The following is a 26,415-nucleotide window of genomic DNA, read 5'->3' as shown; positions in this document are numbered from 1 at the left end:
ATAAATATTGGCAAAAGCAGTTTGGAATCTTAATCTTTTATAGATATTTCTTAAAAATAATCTTGCATTTTGTTTTTTATTTTACAAATATCTTTGAAAAAATTTCGTCCACAAAACTAAAGTCAGGTGACCAATATCCCGGTTGCCATTCTGTTGCTCAAAAAACAACAAAAACAACAAAAGAAAAACAGAGAGGGAAAAAAAACAGGATCCCTTAAGACCATCATGGCTATGTGTGAAGTTTTAAAATATTTATATTAGATATTTGTATGGAAAGGCACATTTTGTTCACATCAAATGGAGTAACCCTATGAAAATGTGATACTTGTGATATTTGTGACTCAAAAATGAATGATAGACTATTAAAAAAATAATACCTTGAAAAATATGTTTGAAAATGTTGATGAAATAAACGATTAAATTCTCTACACTCACAATCAAGGTGCAAGGAAAGTAAATACCTTTTACTTGATTGTTTCCCCACTTGACATTTTTCATAATACATGTAAAAAAATTATATAACTGTTTTGTTTATGTTTTTTAAACTATGAAATCAACATGGCCACATAGACAAGTTTCTACCAACTTGACATGTGTTGTAAATTAGATTTTTAAAAGAGTTATAAGATTTATCACCTCAGACAACCTTATTTGTTGACGAGCCCTAAACATAACTTCACTATCAATTTTACTTTATTATTATTATTATTATTATTATTATTATTATTATTACTAATTGTAGTGACCTCCTTGTGGGCCGGAAGTGCTGAACGTTGCTTGGAAACCAACAAGCCACTCAACAATGCGTCTGAACAGAAGGGCGCAGTGTTGTGCGGGGTGCACAAGACATTTCTGCAGGACAGCTGAACTTGGTAAATCGTCTCTCTCTCTCTCTCTCTCTCTCTCTCTCTCTCTCTCTCTCTCTCTCTCTCTCTCTCTCTCTCTCTCTCTCTCTCTGCAAATGCATTTTGTTCTTGCAAATCCGATTGCATGTTTATTATTAGGCAAATTAATATTCGTATTATAGATTGTGTTTTCAGGTTTCGATCTGAATAGTTGATACATGTGATGTAACAGCAGCAAGATTGCACATGACGAATAGCATAAATCTAAATGTTTGACACTTCTAATTAAATCGCTTTCACAATATGAATGGTTTATTTTCTGGATTACTGCGAAATCTGCCTTGTCTGGTAAACTGTCAACATGTCTAAGCATTTAAATCAGTTCAGTGTTTATTTCTTTATGAGTGCCATGACAAAGGAAACATCTCAACACGTGGTTTTGAATTTCATTAATCAGGATAAGGTTTTACGTTTCTTCGCATTGACTTGGTCACATAATCCTCTCTTTTACAGGCCAACGGGTGGTGTAATATGTCAGCAATGCACTGGGAGGCCCGTCGCCGCCAGCAAGTACTGGATCGCAGATTAAAACTGGTGCGATTGTTAAAACTGCACACACATGGCTAACATAATCTTTCGTTTGCTTTAGGAAGTCTAGTGAAAAAAACGCACTTTATAATTGTATTTTTCAGTATTTATGTGGGAAATGCATGGATTATTCCCTAAGCAAACTATTTGCTTAGAAGTTTTTTGCACAGTTTTTCAAAGTAAATTTGTATAGTAGAAAATTAGATAAAATATTTATTTTATGACATACCTAATGTTGAGCAATTGTAACTTTTACTTACAAATATGATATACATGGTACTTAAAGGTGCACTCAGTAATGTTTTCCTCATTGAAAAAGTTTAACTCCTAAAAACAGAAACTGCAATTTTGCAATATATGTAGGAAATCATGACCACTCACATCAAAATAAAGACTCCAGTCATTATAAATACCTTATAACAGATGTTTTATTCTACATGTAGAGGGTCTGCACATGTCAGAATCACCTGACCAGCTGAATACTTCTCGCTTAATCTCAGTAACAGTCCTGTTATTTGACACTTTCACTCTTTGATTAATCATGGCTGACTGTGAATACTAAATTTCTATAATGGCATCTTAAACTGAAAACTTTTGATTTTGAATGATGTTGCATCGAAACCACTAGGTGTCAGTGTAAGTCCAAAAAGTTACAGTGCACTTTAAAATAAACTTAGTAAAACGTAAATGAATATTTCATTAGAACACATCAGATTTTGAACACATTTAATTATGTCCCATGAAGTCAATAGAGCTGTTCAGCCATGATGCTGTTTGTAGGCGAACCCGGAAGTCTATTCACCATGGGTTGCCTTGAGATTTTCCAGTGGGATTTTATAATGGGATCTATTATGAGGAGAATCATGGTAAACATTACTTGACATTTTGTGAACGTTTTGGTCTACAACATAATTTACACACAGCCATACCTCAAGTGTGAATTTTTAAGACATCTCAAAACAAGAAGTTAACAAACATAACATCAAAATCAACAAGAAAAACTGTGTAAATAACCATGCAAGCTCAAGTATACATCAAGTATACTTATTTTAGTTACCTGTGAAATGTACTCAAATTAGCAAATACATATGACAAGGTTTTCTACTTAGAATGGGTGCATGATGACGCATTGTAAAAATAACAAACAATCATAAGTAATATTTACTTGGAAGTTAGAGCATTACTTTATACAGCTTTAAAATGAGTACAAATATCAAATTTACTTAATATTTTCAAGTTCACGCTTTAACATATTCAGTGTAGAAAGTGCTAAATTTACTTCACCTCAAAATATTTTTTTAGTGCATACATGATTTAGTAATTTCTGCTTTTTTTCTGTAGGAAGACAAGCAAGGCACAAAGGAAGAGCAATCTGAAGTGCCTGTGGTGTCCAGTGAGTCTCTGAATGAAATCAAATATTTCTAGCAAGTTTACACAAATTGGAAAGTCAAATATACTGTTCAAATTGTTCATTGTTGCATGATATTAAACACATGGAATTGCATGGGGGAAAAATGGTGGAAACATAAATCAACATCCAGGCACTTATGTGGAATTTCATTATTAAAAAGCCTTTATTATAGGGGATACATTCTAAACAAATTACCAACGTGCCCAAACAGCCCTGCATTCACCCTGATGATTGGGCCCCCGCTCTTGGATATATATTTTTTTAATTACATGGAATTGCATCTTTAAAAAACAGAATTAACAAGGAATGTGATGTAATCTTCAGTAAAAAAGAGCTGTCAATGTATACAGATTATTTGCTTTTCCTTAGAGATTGACAAGCAATGCATTTGCAAGTGTCACATTGCCAGCGAGGAAACAGGCAGTGCTATGCTTAACAAAAGATACACAGTGAGTATATCACAATATATAAATATATTTATAAAAGATATATTCAATTGTCAAATTTAAACTTGTTTAACTTGTTTCTAGAATGTAGTAGTAGTTCCAACAAAATTCAGCAGATACAGTGGTTTGACAAAGTAATCTAATTACACTGTGTATTTACATGTTCACTTGTAATCCCAACAGTAACATGGAATACTTTTCATTTGAATATATGCATCATAATCTGTCCTGAAACTTTACAAGACATTATGTTTTGGAAAATGGGGACATACAGTACCATGTGTTTATTGTTCTTACACAGTGTCTAGCAGTTAGAAAATTATGCTGGGCAAACTTCAGACCCAGTAATTCTAATATGATGAGTGTCTAAGAACCCCTAATTTAACAGTTGGCAAAATAAATTATGTAAAAGTCAATGCTCTGGATTTCTCCAATCATTTTGCAAAACAAGAGTGCAAATTATTATTATTATTAAATTATGCATTTAATAATAATAAAAAGCAATACCTGAAATGCCAAAAATTAATAAGGATTCATCCACCAACTTAAGGATAATACGTTGAATGTTAATGCAGTAGTAATTAATCTACTTGCAATATGGGCAGCTACTATTTGGCGTCATCACTTCAAAATGTTTTATTTTGTCCAACCCCTGTATATACGAATGTATAATATCAGTGATTTAAAGAGATTATAAAGAGAAGATGATAGAGGAAAAAGCAGCATCTACATAAGATGTGTGGTTTTATTTGCCGCAGTCTTTACAGTACTCCCAGCAATGGTGAGGATGACCATGGTGAAGAACCAACGCTACAGATGAAGCTGTACAGATCAAGATCTGTATTTTTATTGTAAACCTCAATCAATCGTTCTGTTTTACGAATTAAATAATCATTAAAATAGAATTGGATAATTGAGTTCTAATTGGATTTTTGCTCAAGAATAAATTCAATAAAATGCAAAGACATCTTAATGTGCAATTTAATGTGATATACACATTTTAAAACAAGTTTATACAATGTAAACACTTATTAACAAATTATAAACAAGTGATCTAAATTAACTGTAAACATTCATTATTCCTGTGACATTTATATTGTATCTAATATGTTACTGTCAATATAGTCAACACCTTATTTAAATGAATGACTACTGTAAACTAGAGCATAAAATTACAAGAATTTTTTGATTATTTTTTAAACATCAGCATACAGGGACATACATTGGCTGTCAAAGTCTCAGAGCAGAGGAAAGTTATGTGGGACAGTAGAATTCACTCCACAGTCAATATACTCATATGTATCTGTTGACATTTGCTCTGAATGGGACAAGTAGGAGACTCTGATAGTCAGTCTGTAGAGAACAAAATATATTTTACATTAGCTTTTCTAAATATGAAATGCTGTGTATAATTTCTGTTTAACTAACAAATGAAATATGTCATTCATAGTTTAAAAATGAGTTTTACAATCTAGTAAATTTTAAGGAATATTCCAGGTTCAATACAAGTTCAATCGACAGCATTTGTGGCATAATGTTACATACCACAAACATTAATTAATTCACTTCCATTTTAAGTGCCTCACTGTTACCTCGAATTTTGCTTTTTTTTTTTTTTTTAAGAAAAGGAGGAACGAATAAAAATATATTATATGGTAATCAACATTATGCCACAAATGCTTTCGATTGAGCTTAACTTGTATTGAAACTGAATAAGAATAAAGATTCCTTTAAATAAGAAATATACATATGACAGAAATGTATTTACAAATTTACAGAACAGAATTTAGAAATGTATTACATTTAAAAGGATAAATCCTTTTATTATTTCAGTTTGGGCATGTTTGTTTTTGGCAGAACACCCTGTAACTTAAATTTGTTTTTTTGGTAGACAGGTCCAAATCCATAATGTAAAAAATACTGACAGTATTGTTAAAAATTTGACTTTAAATTAAATAAATAAAGGATGTCTTTCATAAAACAAATTGACTGGCCACTGAGAAAAAAACTTTAATTGTAATATGATTTACCATTCATATTAGTTTCATTATATGGTGAGAAATAAAAGTAATCCATTCAATTAATGATTCAAATGAATTGATCTCATTGAATGTTGTACATTTACAAAGGTATACCAGGCATGAAGAAGAACACCTTTCAAAACACAGCCAATATTAACAACCAATATTAAATGAGTCAGCTAAATTATGTTTGTACAGATAGGGATAATGCAGGATACTTGGTTGACATAAAGGTCAATACTTACTGCAAATGCAAGAATAAGGTGTGAATCTGAATGGAAAGTGATTTGCAGTAGTTACTGTAAAATAAATAAAAAATTGTATGACATTAGAGAAGGATTTCTGTGTACATTTTGTGTAATAAAGAGTTTCAATTGATGTCTACTTATAGCCCTGACCTAAATCCAATAGAAAACCTGTGGATGGACTTGATAAGAACAGTCCATCACCGCTTACCCCACCACGACTTGACTGAACTGGAACAATTCTGCTAGAAATAATGGGAAATGATTCCCCAATCTAGGAGCGCAACGCTAGTAAATACATATCCAAACAGACTGATGGGCTGTCATTAAAGCAAAAGGTAGCTCAACAAAGTATTAAATCCAGGGGTATGATCACTTTTCAAAATTGTTGGTTTATTAAATTTGTCAATAAAGATGGTTTATTTTTTTATATATTTTAATGGGTTTTGATTTCAGGCTGTAAGACAATAGGGGTATGATGATTTTTTACAGGCACTATATTGAGAATGTACTGGAACACAATAAGTAATCATTTTAATATACAGTGGCATGCAAAAGTTTGGGCACCCCTGGCCAAAATGTATGTTGCTGTGAATAGTTAAGTAGAAGATTAATTGATCTCCAAAAGGCATAAAGTTAAATATGAAACATTATTTTCACCATTTTAAGCAATATTAGTGTATTATTTATGTTTTGCACAATTTTAGAGTGAAAAAAGGAAAGGAGCACCATGCAAAAGTGAGAGATTTTAGCTCTCAGATAACTTTTACCAAGGTCTCAGACCTTAATTAGTTTGTTAGAGCTAAGACTTGTACACAATCATCATTTCGAAAGGCCAGGTGATGCAAATTTCAAAGCTTTACAAATACTCTGACTCCTCCAACCTTGTCCCAACAATCAGTAGCCATGGGCTCTTCTAAGCAGCTGCCTAGCACTCTGAAAGTTAATGTGGATCAATCATGCTTTGTGCTTGTGTTGCAGCAAGCAGTATGGAGAACATTTCACTGGTAGAAGAATGGATTAAATTAAATACCAGCAAATTCTGGAAGCAAACATCACACCATCTGTAAAAAAGCTGAAGATGAAAAGAGGATGGCTTCTACTATAGTATAACGATCCCACATCTCAAAATCCACAATGGATGACCTCAAGAGGCGCAAGCTGAAGGTTTTACCATGATCCTCACGGTCCCCCGACCTAAACATCATCGAAAATCTGTGGATAGACCTTAAAAGAGCAGTGCATGCAAGACGGCCCAAGAATCACAGAACTAGAAGCCTTTTGCAAGGAAGAATGTGCGAAAATCCCCCAAACAAGTATCGAAAGAATCCTAGCTGGCCACGAAAAGCGTTTACAAGCTGTGATACTTGCCAAAGGGGTGTTACTAAATACTGACCACGCAGGGTGCCCAAACCTTTGCCTCTGGCCCATTTCCTTTTTTTTTAAACTGTAAAAGACGGAAATAAAAAAGTAAAATTGCCTAAAATATTTATAATAAATAAATAATAAAGAAATGTGTCATCTTTAACTTTATGCCTTTTGGAAATCAGACCATCTTTTGCTCGCTTAGCTATTCACAGCAACAGAAATTTTTATCTGGTTTGCCAAAACTTTTGCATGCCACTGTATTTATGATAAGTATTGATTACTTACTTAAGGCCTGGGTCATCAATAACAATGTCAGATACAACTGTGATCTGTGACAAAAAAGAAAAATTATGAATTTAAGTAATGGTCAAGATTGACATAGGTTTTTAAATTAAGTTTTACCTTTTTCTCAGATCGAGGTGGCAGTATGGTGACATTTGAGATTTTGGTCTTGCCAACCACAGTCTCTAAAATCAGTGCTTGCACATCAATATCTTCAGTTTGGATACTCACAAAGTTTTGATTGGTGATGTTCAGTTCATTCTAAAGAATGGATAATATTGACAGAGGAATACAAGTTAAGAAATGTATGCAATACAAAAGGCACTTCTTAGTGGCGTGATTAATACTTAGGATCACTTACTGTGACTACCATTTTAACTGTATTTGGAGTGAAATAGACCATAGATGACTTTAGGTCCACAGCTGACATATCCATACTCCGAGGGAAGAGGAAAAACAGGATCAGTGAGCATGTCAGTAGGCATAGTCCCACTGATATGCACACATACAGTTTCCTGTGGGACATTAACCATGTTATTCACACATTTGAGAGTACAATGGACAACAGACCCATACTGTATAGTGGAGTAAAATAAATGTTATTGAATCTCGTGACAGAAGGAATTGCAGAAGTATACAGTACTTTTCATAGTGATACTTACGTGTGTTGAGGTTTCAGTCTTTGGTCACTGCAAGGAATGACTGCCAAAAGTTGATTCTCCTGACCTAGAGAAGCCAAGAGTCACAGCAAGAGAGAATAAGAGGAATAGTGTGTCTATGAGCCCAAACTGCCCATGGTACTTCCATTTTACGTGATAACATATAAAGATAGTGTCATGTTAACAGAGCCACTGACCTCTTGGTATACGTCCTGTGCCCTGGCAGGTAGGGCATGGATCCCACTGTCCTTCCCCACTGATACTGCCGTACTCCATCCATTTGGAAAGCCTCCGTGTCTCTCCTTGTTTGTTTTGGGTCATAATGGTGTATTTCCACAATGCAAGATCTAATGTGACCAAAACCAAAGACCTCAACAATGAAAAGAGAAATACTTATGTATTGTAGATACATAATTGAGGAGAAAATCAACCAACATACTCTGAATACTCTGTATAATTAACAAAGGGATAGTTCACCCAAAAATTACAATTCTCTCATCATTTACACACACTCATACAATCTAAGATGTGTATGATTTTCTTTCTTCTGCAGAACACAAAAAAGATTTTCAGAAGAATATCTCAGCTCTGTATGTCCATACAATGCAAGTGAATGGTGACCAGAACTCCAAAAAGTAGACAAAGTCAGCATAAAAATAATCCATAAATCTCCAGCTGTTTAATCTATGTCTACTGAAGCGATCCAGTTGGTTTTGGGTGATAAAAACCAAAATGAATCTCCTTTTTCACTGTACATCTTGCCATTGCAGTTTCTAGGCATGATCATATTTTCAAGCTCTTCTTAGTACTTGACACATGCGCAGAGCACTAGATGGTGCTGTAGGAAGTGTACTCAAGCTTGAAATGATCGCCAAGGAGACAGCTGTCAAGATGTACAGTGAGAATTATTTTTTATTTTAGTCTGTTCTCACCCAAAACCAACTAGATTGCTTCAGAAGACATAGATCAATCCACTGGAGTTGAATTGATTATTTTATGCTGAATTGATCTCTTTTGGAGCATCAAAGGCCTGATCACCATTTACTTGCATTGTATGGACCTACAGAGCTGAGATATTCTTCTAAAAATCTTTATTTGTGTTTTGCAGAAGAAAGAAATTAATTCACACCTCAGATGGCAAAAGGGTGAGTAAATGATAAGAGAATGTTCATTTTTGGGTGATCTAAACCTTTAAGGTGACAAATAATGCATCATTCTCGTTATACATTACATAAAGAAACCAGACATCTAGCTCGTACAATAAAACTATAGTAAAATGGTAAGATGGCCCCAAATAACTGTAAAACAATAAAACTCCAAAGATATTTGAAGAATCATTATGAAGTTCTATAGTTTTATCTTTTTGAACTATGTCTAAATGTAGAATTCATGCCAAAGTTTTCACTTAAAAGAATATACCAAGTTTAACAAAAGTTAAGCTCATTCGACAGCATTTGTGGCATAATGTTGATTACTACAAAAAAATATTTTGACTCGTCCCTCCTAAAAAATCAAAGTTACAGTGATGCAGTTACAATTGAAGTGAATGAGGCCAATTTTTGGAGGGTTTAAAAGGCAGAAATTTGAAGCTTATAATTTTATAAAAGCACTTACATTAATTCTTCTGTTAAAACTCATGTATTATTTGAGCTGTAAAGTTGTTTAACTAGTCATTTTTACAGTCATTTTAAGGTTTGATGACATCACATTGTCATGGAAAATAAGTTGTAAATTTGGTCCTAACTTTACACAGAAAAGGTTTCTAAGCGATTTTATCGCATTAAAATCATGTTAACACACATATTGTTTATCTTGTGTGTCTATACTTTTGAAACAACTCGTATTTTAATGTTGATGGATGATTCAATCACTTCCATTGTTAGTGCCTCACTGTAACCCAGATTCTTCTTTTTTCTATTTAAGAAAAGGAGGGACGAGTCTTAATAATTTTGTGTGGTAATCAACATTTGCCACCAATGCTGAAAATTGGGCGTAAATTGTAATGAACCCGGAATATTCCTTTAAAATCTGGTTCAAAGTGAGACGCTGTTATTGGTGTCCGAGCAGTTTTACTCTCATCACAATTTATTTTAATTTCTATTGACTTAAAGTGTCATGTAAGTGTCTCTAGTAAAAATGTTAATTCAAACTACATTAGAAACCGTTTTATACACGGCCATGACACCGCTATGTTAATGTCACAAGTTTCGAGTTGAGAAAAATGAAAGCAAATTCATGCAAAAGCTGGTAGTTTTATGAGGTAAATATGGTGAAAGTCGATGTTATTTTAGCATTAACCATGCTAGTATGACTAGTAGCATATGCACAACAGATAGGACTCCTATCTGTTAACCTAGACAGCATAATTTGCAGACGTCACAAGCTGATTCTAGCTGACTCAAAGGATGCCCAAAATACTGTGTAGGAAGGGAGCTCACTAGGTTTCGAGACACGCATAATGTTTAAAAGCACTAACACCTTTTTAAGAACGATATACAATCTCACAATGCCATGCAGCAGACGACTGGCCGTTTCAAACTCACAAAAGATCATCTAGAATTAATTCCAGGTTCCTTCATCAACAGTCAATCTTCATTAACTCGTGTCATAACGCAAATGCATTTGTGTCAAATGTCCACACAACATTTTTCCACCTACTGTGAATTCATCGAAACATTCTGGCTTGATATCTTCACTTTCCCAGCAGATTATTGTCATTCGTTGCATGTGTTACTGAAAACACACCGCGTAACATGCAATCTTGAAGACTCACTCACTCGCGTGTGAACTGTCGACTACGCAACTACTTCCCGCTTTGATCATCAGCTGTTTGAGATTCTGTGGGCACCTTGTGGTCATAAGCGATATTGCAGCCTTTTTGACTGGTTGAATCTGAATACACAATTTTAACAGGCCAGTTGTGGAAAACAAATCTCGAGAACATCTCGTTCTTGTCAAAAACTACAAATTGTGGGCAATACATTTAGTTGAACCCCATATGGTTATTTTTATCCAGTTTATGCTTAGCCGGAATGGTCAACTTTGAATTTATTGTATTTAAATTTGTTTTGTTAGGAAAGTTTCAGCTATATATATTTTCTTCCCCAAAATACATTATTTCAATAATGTGACATCTACTAAAACTATTTTATTTTCATAAATTGCAAGAAACAAGGAAAACATGGGGGTTGGGAATCTGTGCACAGTTCCTGTGCACTTAAGAGGAAGCTGGCTAAAGGAATAACTTTTTTAACCTTTAGAACATTCCACCGTTTCAGCAATTCCTATGTGTGTACATTAACCAAAAGCAGTTCTGCTGATTGGGGCAATCTAGACGAAAGCTGATGATTTGGTAAAAATAGCTCTTGTAAACTTGCATATCTAGTCACATGATGAAAGTAATTCCACACGCAATCCCTTCCAACAACTGTTAATATGGAATGTTTTTATTCACTGTGTTTGACACCAAAAGCCATAGGCAGTACAAGAAAATGATCAAGATGACCAAAATTGGTACCTAGCAAAAACTTTGACCTCTGGCCGTGTTAAGCATGACTGAAAAACTCATTGCACATTCCTATTACTTTGGTAGCCCAACACCTTAATGTAGCATTATATGAATTAGTGTGATTGATAATAAGATGTACAAATATAGAGGTTACTGTGACAATTAACAAAATCAACACAGGCATTCCTTGCTTATCTTTCCTCCAAGAGGCAAATGTGTTCAAACAAACTGCAACCCTCAGGACATTGTCGACAAATGAGTGCTTGTGTCTTATCAAGCAAAACAAAATATACCTGAATGGCAGTCTATATGTGTTAGTTGGGCACATACACAGATAGCATGAAGACTGCTAAATAAACCATATATTGTTTTCCCATTCATAATGTCCTATAAACATAAAACTAAAATTATACAATCAAGTAATTGCGTCATTGCAGCTATTGTCAGTTGTGTGACAGTTCTCTTTTTCAAGAGTCTCTAACAAAGCACATAAAGGTCATTTAACACTCCCCACTCCTCTTTTGCAGAGAATCCTGTAGCATGAAGTGATTTCCATATTGTGGTCATTAAGGGTACCACAGTGCTTCCTAGTGTCTTGAGATGTGCCATTCACTGTCAGTCAACTGCACCAGCTCGCTGACCACATCAAGCAAATTGTAATGATGCTTCCTTAGCAACCTCTGATTAAGTGGCTGGTTACTGAAACCCATCTCCTGCAATACAGCCATCATGGAGGCTTCCCCACAGGCTGGGTCAACAGCAGGTGGCTGAGAGAGAACCAAACCAATATTAGTATTAGTATGATAACAAAGAATGCAGGAAATCCAGACTACACACAATGCATTGTGCAACAATCATGATGCATTATTTATTATATAAAACAACCACTTTGCATGCAATTGCTTTCTGCAAAACTGTGATGCAGTCTGTTTACTTTCTTGTTAAAGATGCACTCGTTAATTTTTCCCTCATTAACATTTTTTGCATTGTTAGTAAATATAGTTCTGTGAAGATTATGTCTAAAATCTAATTCTACAAGGAGTGTCGTGCACTAGTGAGAAAAAATATAACACCTGCGCAGGTGTGCTCTGGCCTGTGAAAAGTGCTTTATAAGCAGAGGCAGCCACAGAGAGTGCTCCCTTCACCAGGCCCTCTGTCAAACCACCATGATTCACCCTGCAAAAGTTTAAAATCATGTCAAAGGAGTTCTCTGGTAGCAAAACAGGATGACGGGAGAGATCTTTAACAGTTATGAAACAAGACTGAGTTAGATAGCTAAAAGTGAATGTGATTGGCTCTATTGTTAAAGACTGGTGTGTGCTAAATAGTGTGCAATTTATGTTGGCTGTATTATGACAGAGAAAATGTGTGGTCGACCACAGGAAAGCATTGTCAGCACAGCCATTTCCTCTGCAATTGCACTTGAATTTATACTACATTTATGACATTTCAAAACATGATCATTTTCACTTTACTGAAACATTATGATGCGACAAATCTTTAACACATGTGTGACTAGTAAAGGACTTCAGAGATATGACCTCACTGTATGGCTTTACCTGAGATCCTGGGAGCTGCAGGCAAAGGCACTAACAGGGGCCTCTAAATGAGCTGATCTGCACTCTGGGACAAAGCAAAGACAAAACTTTTAGGATAGCTCAAACTACAAATATGCTTGTGCTTCTGTTGCCTCAGGGGAACATACCCATTGTGTTTACTTTGCAAGCACATGATGCATTTTAGATGGCAAGATAATAATTATTGGTCACACTACATCCTGGTGGTTATTTGTTTCTTCTTCTGGCATATACATTGTGTAGCAGATGCATATTTGGAGAACTGCCCTCAAACAAGCATTTCATTTGAAAGGGGTCATGTCAAGAGGAATCTAATTTCCTTGATATTTTGACATATAAGAAGTCATTCTTTTATAAAACATACTATAAATTTCAAAACTTCCCAATGCAATAAAAGCATTTATTCATACCAAGCTGAAAGACGCCTCGTTATCTACTTCCAAAACTTCCCTATTTCACTAATGGATTAATTAATTCATGAACACCTCTACAGCAACAGCATCAACGCCTATTTTAAATCATCGCAACCTTGGCCCCACCCACTGGTGCTTCAGTTCGTAAACAGAGAGAGACTATTTTGTATTATTTTTGTATATAAATATGCACTAGACAGATGTCTTTGACCATTATCATGTATCTTTTTAAAAGACGTGGTGTCAAATTTCAACTCTGAAAAGAAGAAACCATTTTATTTCATCAGCTACTCTGGGTCTTGCTGTTTTGAGCACAAACGCATCCTGGATGCCTTCTCGCACCCATCTGTGCTATTTTTAATTGTTGGTGTAAGTATTCATGCACTAGATGGACATCTTTGACCATTTCTGGTGTGATACTGTATGTGTGTGCATCTATTCACCGTGCTTTGGACTATGTATGTGCATTTTTTCCCGGCTCATTTCAAGGTGGATTGCTTGTGATAATATGATTCAAGCTTTGCAAAGGAACTGTTATTGAATAATGGGGCGGTTAAAAATACTATGGGACCCAATTGCAAAACCTTAAGTAAACAATTTCATTCAAATATCATGACTGTTTGATAAATTATGGTGCTACTGTGCGTTGTGTGTAAACCATAAAATTTAGTTTTATAATGTTGTGGCACTTTTTCATTCTCTTCCAATTAAGTTTCAAAAATGGCTATACTTGAGGGGCTGCACGATGTTAGTAAATCATAACAGTGAGCATTTACGTTGAAGTTTTAAGGAGGGGCTTAGACCAACACCAAGCGTTTTAGACAGAGCGTCATAGACAGGGTCGAAAAGTTTTGGTAAAAAAAAACAAAACAAAAAAACAACTTTACTAACATTATCAGTGGACCTCAGAGAAGAAAATACAATTATTTAAAAAGAGTATGTTCTGACCCCTTAAAACAGTCATGTACATTATTTGTACGTTATGAGGAATTGTGAAACTGTGTTTTTGCCTAGAAGCAAAACTGTGTGACAGTCAAATGGATATGGATATAGTGAAAAAAGCATGAATTTGGCCATTATAGTGAATTTTGGACTATTGGTAATCATATGTAATTTTCATTATATCAGTTACTAAATACTTTCTACCCATTAAGTGTTTATGTGCTTACATAATGCATGTAATAGGCAGTTAAAATATCAAATACAGTCTTACTGATCACCCAATTTAATCCATCTATTATAACAGCACCTTTTATGAGCTATTTTAAAATATTCTTCTATACATTTTTCCACAAATGATACAAAGCCTTGCAGAAGTCTCACCACTTGAGTCATCCTCATGTTGGCATGATGTGTTCTCCTCAGAGGCCTCTGGTCCTAACTCAAGATAATGAGGTCTCACTGATCTGAAAAAGAATCATGATTACAATGAAATGACAGTGAATGCATAATATTTTATTTATCAATTAGAGAGTTCTCTTTTTTTTTTTTACCTGTGGGTTCGAAGAGATGGTGCTGGAGACAGAGTTATGGGTGGAGGTACCATCTCTTGAATTAGAGCGGGGGTATCTAGTATCTGTGAGGTGCAGAGCATTCTGTTCAGGCTGTTTTGAAGAGCTGGAACTGGGCTAGGTTCCTTGGGCTCTCCTTCAGCAGTGCTCAGGATCTGCATTGCATCTGGCTCGTTGGTGAGGGGGACTGCAGCCTGGGACATTGCTGAGCTATACATCGATTCTCCTAGGGGCCTGGAAGTATCGAAGCAGTCAGGCAGGATGACAATGTAGTCCTCTGATGAGGCAGAGGACACCTGGCTGCTCACCTCATCCCACTCTCCTGCTTCTTCTTGATCATTTTCGCGACCCCTATTCTGCACTTCCTCTTCATTCTCCTCCTGCACAGCTGGGTCGGTGTAGAGGTTTTCATTTGAGTCAATCAGTGCCTCTGAAAAGACTATAGGAATAATCACATATGTGAACTGAAAGATACAGCTTAACAGAAGAGAATGCAGATTTAAGTTGGCAAGCTCAAGGGCATGCCTAATTTGCAGTTATTTCAGCAGATTCGGCATGTCTGTTCACCTAATAGTGATATAAAAAATAACAAGGTAGAGAATGCACAAAAAATTATTTCAAATGATGGTAACCTTTTACAATAAGGTTATATTTGTTAAAATGAGTTAACAACATTAGTTAAAATGAACTAACAATGAACAATACTTTTACATTGGTTAATGTTAATTCCAACATACAGTAATACATTTTTACTAACATTAACAAATATTATGAAATGCTGTAAAACAAATATATAGTTCACTGTTAGTTCATGACACCTAATACATTAACTAATGTTAACAAATGGAACCTTATTGTAAAGTGTTACCAAATTGCTGTTGAACAGTGCATCACCTGGCATGATCGGCTCTTCTTTAATGAATGGTTTTGGCAAAGGGGCTGGAGCCAAATGTCTGTCATTCTTCGCCAGCAAAGATCTCTCCTGAAAGCGAGCAAGGTCATGAACTGCAAAATAATTGAGAGCCACTGGTCACTCTTTCAAAACATAAATAGATAACAGATCATGTAAAAAAAAAAGTGTGGTAGTGTGTAATTTCTGTTTTCAAACATTTCCTCAACATCTGCCTTTGGTTGGGAAAACAGATAGTCCCATCCAGAATACTGACTTAAACTCGAGTCTCACCATCAGGCCTGCTCAGTTTAGGCCGAACCTTGCCTTTAGGCTTGCGTTCTGGTTCCTCCTCCAGAGTGAGAGAACGGATCACAGTCTCGCACACAAACTGTGTCCCGCTGATGTCTTCATCTCCTTCCTCATTGGTTAGAATTTCCAGAGGCTCATTCGGTCTGTGAGGCTGTAACACTAACAGAGAACAAGCCACAAATTCACTAAAACAGTATCCTTGCTCTACTCTTTCGCATATCATCCACAACATCTAAAAATCTGGTTGTAAAACAAAACTGAAGTCCTTTATACTCCAAGTACATTGTCTCTGCTTTTCTATGTTTTAGAAGAGAATTATAATACAGAAAGCACAAAAAAAAAAAGAATCAATGTACTCAAAAAGCATCCCGCGGGTGGCGTCCAGCCCATCAGCCTCTTAGTTGTGCCCTGTGACATGCCTAGTTATGAATGTGTTTTTATTCCAGATCGTTGGTGCACACACCCTTGCGCCTGTGCAGATGCAGCAAGAATAATTCCGGCCATAGTCACAGTTTCATTTTCAACCACCCATTACTATTCACTGATGTGAAGTTCTAAAGAAACTTGTGCTGATATTAATTTACATTTATGCATTTGGCAGACGCTTTTATCCAAAGCGACTTACAGAGCCCTTATTACAGGGATAATCCCCCCCCGGAGCAACCTGGAGTTAAGTGCCTTGCTCAAGGACACAATGGTGGTGGCTGTGGGGATCGAACCAGCAACCTTCTGATTACCAGTTATGTGGTTTAGACCACTACACCACCACCACCACTTCTATGATATTCACATAAAATATCTACAGTGGCCTCAAAGTTTTGGGGACTTATAGGGATAGATCAGTGGTTAACTCTATATCTTCAGAATGATAGGTGTGGGTGAGGATCAATATTTAAGCCCTTTTTCCTATAAATTCTCCTCCATGCCTAGTAGGTGCAATATGCAAGAATAATGCGAATTACCAAAAACAAAAGAAGAATGTGAAAGTGAACTGAGAATTGATAGTAAAAAAGGACTTAAATGCTGATCTGTTTTTCACCCACATCTTGGTATGAGTTTCTGGTGCCCCCCCTAGGGTAAGATGGTGACCCCGTAGGGAGTAGATGCACTACGCAGACTGAGTAATTTGCATATAGGGAGCCGAAGTATTGTCAGTAATTCCACACTGAAGATGAATAATACCAAGAAATTTAATCAGATGGTCCCTTACCACATCATTGACCATTTTAGCAATAAATGCTTTTTTAAATGATGATCGAACTATGAATTATGTTGTGACTATAAATATTCAAAAATAAATCAAAACTATGTTATATTTTAGGATCTTCAAAGTAGTCTAGAATTTGCAGACATTTTCTCAACCAACTTCATGAGGTATCACCCTGGGATGCTTTTAAAATAGTATTGAAGGAGATGGGCACTGGGCACTTATTAGCTTCTTTTTCTTTATTATTCGGTCCAAATCATCCATTTTTAAAAAAAAAAAAAAATTGTTTTGTAATTAAATAAATTAATATGGTGGCACAATTATATTTTTGTCTTCAAAACTAATTTCAAACATTTAAGCATACACCTTCAGATCCAAAGGTTTTTAGGATTTTTAAGAACTTTTCAGTCAAGTGATCCCAAACTTTAGAACAGCAGTGTATAATATATATATATATATATATATATATATATATATATATATATATATATATAAAATTGTGTCCATTTGCATCTGTTGCAGTTTTTGAATGTGTCCCTCCTGGCTTCTCTCTGCAGAAGCATGCAGATGTACAGCAATAACTATAATACGTACAAATCAGTAGATCCCATATATTGGTGATATTCAGTGACAATTCCAGATTAAGATGCTTAGATGCTCTAACCTTGAGTTTTTTTCCCACCTGAATGTCCAGCCTCAACTTTGCCTAGTCCCTTTCCATGCTTTCCAAACAAGGATCCATGATGAGGAGGTGGAGATACACAGTGGGTCATATCTTAAGAGATTACAAAATGATTTAAAAATTAGGCCCAACTAATTATTCATATAACAGAACAGACTCTGAGGATTTATTACATAATTGTTCCTAGAATGAGGCCTTACCAACTGGAGGGTTTGCTTGGACTTTCTCCAGTTCTTGCACAATGTTTATATCCAGCAACTCAAAAGACAACAGATCCTGAAAAACAAGACTTTGGACATTAGTTGGGCACACGTCACATGAACTAACATAACGAAGAGATGTTGTGCCTGGCAGTACATACATGCGCTGTTAGTAAGTCCACAGAGGGGATGTAGCATTCTCTCCAGGAGCTGGTAGACACTTGAGCATTACAGTCTCTGGTGCCTTTCCCCATTAGACAGAGATCAGTCCTCTACAAAAAACAATGATGTATTTGATTACTACCTCAGGAACTCTATACTGTTTTAACATTCTGTTCTTTTACCCATAAAAAGGAAACAGAATTGGAACATTTGCGTTGTTTAAAAGTTACTCTTCACTCACCAGTGTTTTGCTGCAGTGGGATTTGAGTTTCTGCCCTGAGCTTGGCACGACTAAAATGCTACACCACACTCTGGGCCCAAAGTGCATCCCACAGTGTGCCAGGCGCCAGTGAGATGTGTAGGTACCATCCAGCAGGGGTGCCACAAATGCCACGCTCACCACACCAACCTGACCCGGCTGCAGAAAGGGCACTGCAACCTCTTTTTGCTCCCATGAACCCAGGGTCAGATCGCCCCACATAAACATCAACTACAAACACAACAACATTATGCCCACAACAGGTGTGGAAACTTTTCCAAGAGTACAACCAATCCAAAAAGGAACAAATTCCAATGTATAACCTCTAGCAAATTACAAAGTGTATCTGTTTGTCTTAAGTACCTTGGTATCAGAAGTCCAGCTGATGTTGCCAGTGTTCCTCATCTTCCAGTACTTGATGAACTTGGTGCCTGGCTCCAGACAAGTGCCATCAGGTAGATTCTCATCCAGAAACAAGGCAGTCATTGTGGGCACCAAGGTGGAGCAGAAGACCTTGGAACCCCTGGTTTGAGTGCACAGAGGATCATCAGAACAGCTTTGTTTCAGCGTCTGTCTTTTCCTTGAAGCTCATATCAAAAAAAGTACAAAAGGACGTAATACATAAAGGCAGCGGGTGTATTTTGAGGTAGTTCCATCCACTTGCCCGCGATAACTCAACTATAACAGACAATGTGATAATCTTGAAAATGATTGTTCTGGGCTGGGTAGAAAGGTCACCCAGCCCTGACCCCTCTCAGTGTGGCCCTTACTCTGGACTGGACGTTTGAGGGTCTGGGCACAGGGACGGAGCTGGGGCTGGTCCTGGGCCTAGAGACGGGACAGGAGCGGGGGCGATGCATGAGCTGCTGGTCCCATTGGAAGTTCCACTCCACAGCAGACCTCGCTTCTCCAACCTCAGCTTCTTCTTTATCTCCTTCACCTCTGCCTTCAACTGCCTCCTTTCGGCCTTCAGCCGCTGTCTCTCAGCCTTTCGCACTGTCCTGTCACCCCGCCTCAGAAACCTAAGTGAGAAAAAAACGAAGTTAATAAAACAATTATTTGGCTAGTGTAATTAAGCCAAATACACATTCCAGATTATAAACCAGAGATAACAACCATTTAATTTATGTACAACAGTGGCCCTAAACTAGTGTCAACCCAAATAAAGGTTTTAGTATATTGTTATGCCTATACAGCTCATGGTAATACTAATACATATCAATGTTTTATTTTAGGGTTAATTTTATACTTTTGTACGATAAACAATATTGGTACTGTGTTGGGTCGCCACTTGATGTCCAATGTAAACAATCTGATTCCTGAAGCTACGCCAGTTGAGAACTAATATAGAAGACAAAATTCTGGCTATTGAAGAAGTGCCATCAGTAATGCTATCAATGCAGTTCAGAGTACATTTTGAGCACAAAGTGTTTATTTTTGCTTGCCTGGGTTCTGGAGTAACTCCACGTTCGGGGACAGACAAAGGAGTCCTTGTTCTCTTCAGGTTGTGGCTGGGATCATGTTTATGACTACACGGCTCACATAAGATGCAAGATGGACAAACACTGCACATAAAAGAGACTTATAAACAAAATTATCTCATTGATATCAAAAGATATATAGAATGTGCTATACCAATAAAACAGCATGTCAGCATCCTAGTCTAACTCAACATGACAGAAGCAACATCTCAACATTAAAATTCAAAAAATGTCCAAAGACCCTGACACCATGGCAACTGTTGCAAAACCTCATTAAATGTTGCTTTACAGACCAGAGCATCTTTGCAAGTGCTTTTGCCAAGTTTCTTTGTAATGGCTCTTAAACATGCATGGAATTTCTGCAACTTCATAACCACACACTGCAAAATTGCTAAACCCCTTAAAGTGATAGTTTACCAAAGAATGAACATTCTCTCATCGGTTACTCGCCCTCATGCCATCCCAGATGTGTATGACTTTCTATCTTTTACAGCTCTATTGGTCCATACAATGCAAGTGAAAGGTGACCAGACCTTTCAAGATCCAAAAATTACATGACGGCAGTATAAAAGTAATCCATATGACTCAGATCAATACATTTTTTTCCTATAAATCTCCAACTTTACTTAATGTGAAAATAGATTTAACCACTGGAGTCATTTCGATTACTTCTATGCTGCCTTTATGTGATTTCTAGAGCTTGAAATGTCTGGTCACCTTTCACTAGATTTGCATGGATAAACAGAGCTGAGATATTCTTCCAAAAATCTGTGTTTATGTTCTGCAGAAGAAAGAAAGTCATATGCATCTTGGATGGGATGATGGTGAGTAAATTTACATTTATGCATTTGGCAGACGCTTTTATCCAAAGCAACTTACAGTGCAATTATTACAGGGACAATCCCCCCAGAGCAACCTGGAGTTAAGTGCCTTGCTCAAGGGCACAATGGTGTTGGCCGTGGGGTTCGAACCAAGGACCTTCTGATTAACAGCCCTGTGCTTTAGCCACTACGCCACCACCACTCAAGATAAATTATGTGAGAATGTTATTTTTATGGTGAACTATTCCTTTATAACTGCAGAGAGAGGAGACCTAAGGCCCACTTCCCTTAGTTACTGTTGCTGACTACATCAAGCTTTCCTTTCTGCATATGTTGTGCCACAAAGCACATAGAGAGAAGAAATTGCACCAAGTAAATTACATCAGCAATAACTAAATAACACATTTGTAAGACATTATCTATTTATCGGTATATATATATATATACACACACACACACACACACACACAGTATCTCACAAAAGAGTACACCCCTCACATTTTTGCTACAATGTAAAGTAGTGAGTGTACAGCTTGTATAACAGTGTAAATTTGCTGTCCCCTCAAAATAACTCAACACAGCCATTTTCTTTTTTTTTTTTTCTTCTTCTTTATTTTTACAGGCAAGTCATTAAGAACAAGTTCTTATTTACAATGGCGGCCTGTCAAGTGGAATAACCACTTAGGGAAAGGTAATGGGGCTAAAATAAATACAGTACATTAGAAATACATACAGGTTAACAATAAAAATAAATACAATTTAAAATAACACAGTAGACAACACAAAATGATTATGTAGAGAAGAAACTGCATGTGTCCGTGAACAAGGATGAGATAATAGTTTTAAAAGATGAAATTGAAATTAGTGCATCTAGTTTGAGAATATTTTGCAGGGCATTCCAGTCACGAGCGGCAGCAGATTCAAAAGAAGCAAGACCAAAGGCAGAGTTAGTTTTGGGAATATGTAATTGAAGACGAAGTGAGGACCGGGTGTTGTATGTGACAGGCTTCGGCTGCAGCAGGTGACCCAAGTAAGGGTGTGAGCGGCCGAGAAGGGTCTTGTAAATGAAAGTGAACCAGTGAATTTTGTACCGATTGTGAAGGGAGGGCCAGTTGACAGATGAATATAAAGCGCAGTGGTGTGTATTGAAAGGAGCATTTATGGCAAACCTGATAGCGGAATGGTAAAAAGTGTCAAGAGTTGATAGAGTGGACTTGCAAGCAACCCTGTATATAGTGTCTCCATAGTCTAACATGGGTAGAATGGTCATTTGAATTAGAGTAAGTTTGTAAGAAGTGGTGAAGGAAGAGCGGTTTCTGTAAAGGAAACCAAGCTTGGCCTTGACCTTAGATTGCAGCTTTGATATGTGGATGGAGAAAGAAAGTGAAGTTTCCAACCAGATGCCCAAGTATTTATATGCAGTGACTTGTTCTAGAATAGCCACCTTGCAAGTGGTGATTTTAAGGGCTGGATGCGGCGTTGTACCCTTACGGTAAAACCACATGGTTTTTAGACATCATTAATGTCTAAACCGTTGGCAACAAAAGTGAGTACACCCCTAAGTGAAATTTCCAAATTGGGCCCAATAAGCCAGTGAAACTGACACTGAGCAGCAGCACAGTGGCCAAGACCATACATCGGTTTAACAGGACAGGTACCACTCAGAACAGGCCTCGCCATGGTCGACCAAAGAAATTAAGTGCACGTGCTCAGCGTCATATCCAGAGGTTCTCTTTGGGAAATAAACGTACGAGTGCTGCCAGCATTGCTGCAGAGGTTGAAGGGGGGGGGGTCAGTCCTCAGACCATATGCCGCACACTGCATCAAATTGGTCTGCATGGCTATCATCCCAGAAGAAAGCCTCTTCTAAAGATGATGCACAAGAAAGCCTGCAAACAGTTTGTGGAAGACAAGCAGACTAAGGACATGGATTACTGGAACCATGTCCTGTGGTCTGATGAGACCAAGATAAACTTATTTGGTTCAGATGGTGTCAAGCGTGTGTGGCGGAAACCAGGTGAGGAGTACAAAGACAAGTGTGTCTTGCCTACAGTCAAGCATGGTGGTGGGAGTGTCATGGTCTGGGGCTGCATGAGTGCTGCCGGCACTGGGGAGCTACAGTTCATTGAGGGAACCATGAATGCCAACATGTACTGTGACATACTGAAGCAGAGCATGATCTCTTCCCTTCAGAGACTGGGCCGCAGGGCAGTATTCCAGCATTATAACGACCCCAAACACACCTCCAAGACAATCAATGCCTTGCTAAAGAAGCTGAGGGTGAAGGTGATGGACTGGCCAAGCATGTCTCCAGACCTAAACCCTACTGAGCATCTGTGGGGCATCCTCAAACGGAAGGTGGAGGAGCACAAAGTCTCTAACATTCACCAGCTCTGTGATGTCGTCATGGAGGAGCGGAAGAGGACTCCAGTGTCAACGTGATGCCCAAGAGGGTTAAAGCAGTGCTGGAAAATAATGGTGGCCACACAAAATATTGACACTTTGGCCCAATTTGGACATTTTCACTTAAGGGTGTACTCACTTTTGTTGCCAGCAGTTTAGACATGAATGGCTGTGTGCTGAGTTATTTTGAGGCGACAGCAAATTTACACTGTTATACAAGCTGTACACTCACTACTTTACATTGTAGCAAAGTGTCATTTCTTCAGTGTTGTCACATGAAAAGATATAATCAAATATTTACAAAAATGTGAGGGGTGTACTCACTTTTGTGAGATACTGATATATATATACACACACAAATATAGAGTTCTTATTTTTCAGAAAGGGGCTTCAAGAAAAAAGTTTGGGAACCACTGTTAAAAACAGTGTGTGTTGTTTAAATATCCTTGAGATAAGCTGACACATTAAACAGTCAACAGGTGTCTCAGCAAGATTTCTAAAACAGGACATTCTCACCTGCACTGGTATCCTCCCCCAGTGGCTGGTCCTTTGCAGCTACTGCAATTTGGAGTTGAGCTAGAGGCTTTTAGTGTTGTGGAGCTAGAGGCCTTTTGTGTTGTGGAGTTAGAGGTCCTTTGTGTTGTGGAGCTAGAGGTCCTTTGTGTTGTGGAGCTAGAGGTCCTTTGTGTTGTGGAGCTAGTAGGTTTCTGAGTGCCAGAGGTGCTTGGCTCCTCAGCTGGAAGATCTGTGGCTCTGTGTGTGCAACACTGGCCAGAAAACTCACTACACATTCTGTCGACCACCTCCCGAACCACTTGGTCTTTGAACTGAAAAGTGGATAGAGAACAATTTTGAAACAACAACAATTTGTACCAAATTCAAGAAAACAAACATATTAAATAAGACATGCTTGTTTCTCAGGTTTGTAATATGTGATATCAGAGAAATTGCAATTCTTTTCCCAAAACAATCTAAAACAAACTCTAAATAAAAAGAGCTTCATATCCTAATTTTTAAAGTACAGTACCCTGTCCATGTAGGATTTGAACCATGCGGGCACTGCTTCCTCCTCGGTTTTCATCCCTTTGTTTTCCTTGGCCACAACCTGCTTATATAGGAGAAACAGGTTCTCATTCTTAAACTGTCTCAGTATGCAAAAGACCCAGCCCAGAATTACTCCCAAAATTGTATATAACAAAATATGCTTTAAATAATAAACAACTTGAGGATGACTGGGGTTTCAGTTATATTGTCAAAACAGTTAAAATAATTAATCATAAAATATTTGCAATAACAGACAACTTGATTTTTCTGTTACATTTTCAAGATTGCAAACTGCTTACCGAGTCCCGCTCGGGAGTCACCTGGGTCTCCTTATCTGCCATCTTGACTCTTGCTCGATACGGCGGAGCAGGTCTGGGATCTATTTTTAGTTCCTTCACCTCTGCCTTTACTGCACCACCTTCTGCCTGGCCTTTCATCTTATAGACATTCACGTGTAGCTGATTGGCCTGCTTAAATGCACTCTAAATGAGTAGATTAAAGAATGACAACATCTTGTTTAATGCCTGGATAATTTACTCGTGATGATGACAACAATCAAAAGCACCAACTGAAAGCACTGGGCTTTATCGGAGTAAACTATCTTATCTAAAAATAAACATTGTATGTTCTTACCTTCAGAGCTTCTGTGTATTCATCTGTGATGTTTACATAGAAAAAAAACCAATAATGTTACATATTAATTATGATAATTAATGGTCATAATTGTGACATATTTGGTGAAACTGTCCATTTACTTTTATTACAAACCTTGAATATTTATGCAAACCTGTAAAAGACAACAATGTCAATAGAAGTACCTTGAAACATAATAGTTATACTGATAGTGTCCATGCTCTTACATTATTTGTGATAATGATAAATTCAAATGATATCAACCTATTATTAAATTCGTATTGTTTACCTCCTCGTTGTCCTCGTCAAAATATTTCACTTGAAAATGACTCAACCCGAATGTAGTTTTAATCTAGAGGTTATAAAAAAGACACTAATGTCAGCTAACCATGTAAACAAACACTAACAAGAACTGCAGATTACGTTGAAAACTTATAATAGACTCCAAAACGTTACAGACTATACAGCAGATACAGTAAGGTTAAAAACAATATTTTCCAACGCTACGCTTTATTTACAAGCTGTCATCTGAGTTATGGCCGAACAGAAAGGTCAAGATCAAATGATGACATTTTGTTGAAATGTATATACATCACTGGAATTTAGATAAATTATCTAATTGACATATATGTTAAACATATCTGCAATTATAGGATCGCGTGTTTTGACTGAAGTTTAAGGTTCAGGTTTGTTTATGTAGGCCTCGGCTACGGCCTTCAGGACCAAGAAATGTAAACGTCCCCACATCAACGTCACCGAGCAAGGCTTAATGACTCCTTACCCAGGCCTCCGCAGTCTCCCACTGTGCTTTGTTCGTGTCCAAGACGGGAAATTTCTTGACGTTGCCCCTGAAGTTCACTTTGACAGTGACGGGGAGGTTCATGACTGTACGGCAGCAGTTTGATGCGAGGATGTGCTGCTCTGAATAACCGTGCTGGTGTCAACACTGTGAGACTTGTCTTTCGCGTTCTTGTTTACATCGCTGGATTCGTACACGCCCCCAACCCATGTGACAGGAAGTGTCTCACATTTCCATCGGAACTTAAATATTAACTTTTTATATTAAGGGTTGAACACGGATGTTGAAAGTATTTTATGATGTCTTGCAAGTGCTTATATCGTGATTCCACGAAATATTTTTTTCACAGAGAAAATAATAAACACGCTGAGCTGCAGGGGCGTAGCACCAAATTTTGGGCCCTGGGTACAAACCATCTTGCTGGGCCCCCGTACCAAATATGTATGTATAGAAAACTGACTTCTAAGGGGCCCCCCCTGCCTCGGGCCCTGGGTACTCGGTACCCTTTACCCCCCCAGTCCGACGCCCCTGCTGAGCTGTATGCTCATGTATGTATATGCGTATACATACATAAAATACTGTATATTTGGGGGAAATGGTTAATAAGTGTAATAATATTAAATATGATGACAGCACATTATTAAAAAAA

At 37.2% G+C, this 26,415-nt stretch overlaps 2 protein-coding genes across 4 annotated transcripts; both read right to left on the bottom strand.

Annotated features, from left to right (window-relative positions):
- Window positions 1–4,307: 4,307 nt before the first annotated feature.
- On the bottom strand, window positions 4,308–10,691 carry LOC127627069 (transmembrane protein 106B-like). 2 transcript variants are annotated; one of them, XM_052103291.1, is made up of 8 exons: window positions 10,524–10,691; window positions 8,063–8,235; window positions 7,869–7,932; window positions 7,568–7,721; window positions 7,327–7,467; window positions 7,210–7,253; window positions 5,557–5,610; window positions 4,308–4,643 (listed from the first exon to the last, which is right to left on the bottom strand). In XM_052103291.1, exons 1-8 carry the CDS (start codon window positions 10,532–10,534, stop codon window positions 4,529–4,531), a joined length of 756 nt encoding a protein of 251 aa, XP_051959251.1. In that variant the 5' UTR covers window positions 10,535–10,691; the 3' UTR covers window positions 4,308–4,528. The 2 variants fall into 2 exon arrangements, with proteins under 2 accessions (XP_051959251.1, XP_051959252.1); XM_052103292.1 differs by having other exon boundaries at window positions 4,329–4,643; window positions 8,063–8,212.
- A 576-nt stretch (window positions 10,692–11,267) lies between these two features.
- Window positions 11,268–25,961, bottom strand: LOC127627063 (next to BRCA1 gene 1 protein-like). Of its 2 annotated transcripts, none has more exons than XM_052103281.1 (21): window positions 25,749–25,961; window positions 25,257–25,319; window positions 25,103–25,121; window positions 24,968–24,990; window positions 24,634–24,816; window positions 24,318–24,398; window positions 23,807–24,117; window positions 20,031–20,150; window positions 19,356–19,607; window positions 18,949–19,108; window positions 18,568–18,816; window positions 18,326–18,436; window positions 18,165–18,240; window positions 17,965–18,057; window positions 16,058–16,234; window positions 15,769–15,879; window positions 14,857–15,313; window positions 14,687–14,769; window positions 12,933–12,996; window positions 12,447–12,549; window positions 11,268–12,140 (listed from the first exon to the last, which is right to left on the bottom strand). In XM_052103281.1, the coding sequence occupies exons 1-21, from the start codon at window positions 25,848–25,850 to the stop codon at window positions 11,961–11,963; spliced, it is 3,018 nt and encodes a 1,005-aa protein (XP_051959241.1). In that variant the 5' UTR covers window positions 25,851–25,961; the 3' UTR covers window positions 11,268–11,960. The 2 variants fall into 2 exon arrangements, with proteins under 2 accessions (XP_051959241.1, XP_051959242.1); XM_052103282.1 differs by having other exon boundaries at window positions 24,318–24,395.
- Between the last annotated feature and the right edge of the window lie 454 nt (window positions 25,962–26,415).

This window comes from Xyrauchen texanus, chromosome 33 (genome assembly GCF_025860055.1).
Source record: "Xyrauchen texanus isolate HMW12.3.18 chromosome 33, RBS_HiC_50CHRs, whole genome shotgun sequence".
NCBI lineage: Eukaryota > Metazoa > Chordata > Actinopteri > Cypriniformes > Catostomidae > Xyrauchen > Xyrauchen texanus.
The sequence above is the reverse complement of the archived record's forward strand: the minus strand, read 5'-3'. Positions and strand labels throughout refer to the sequence as shown.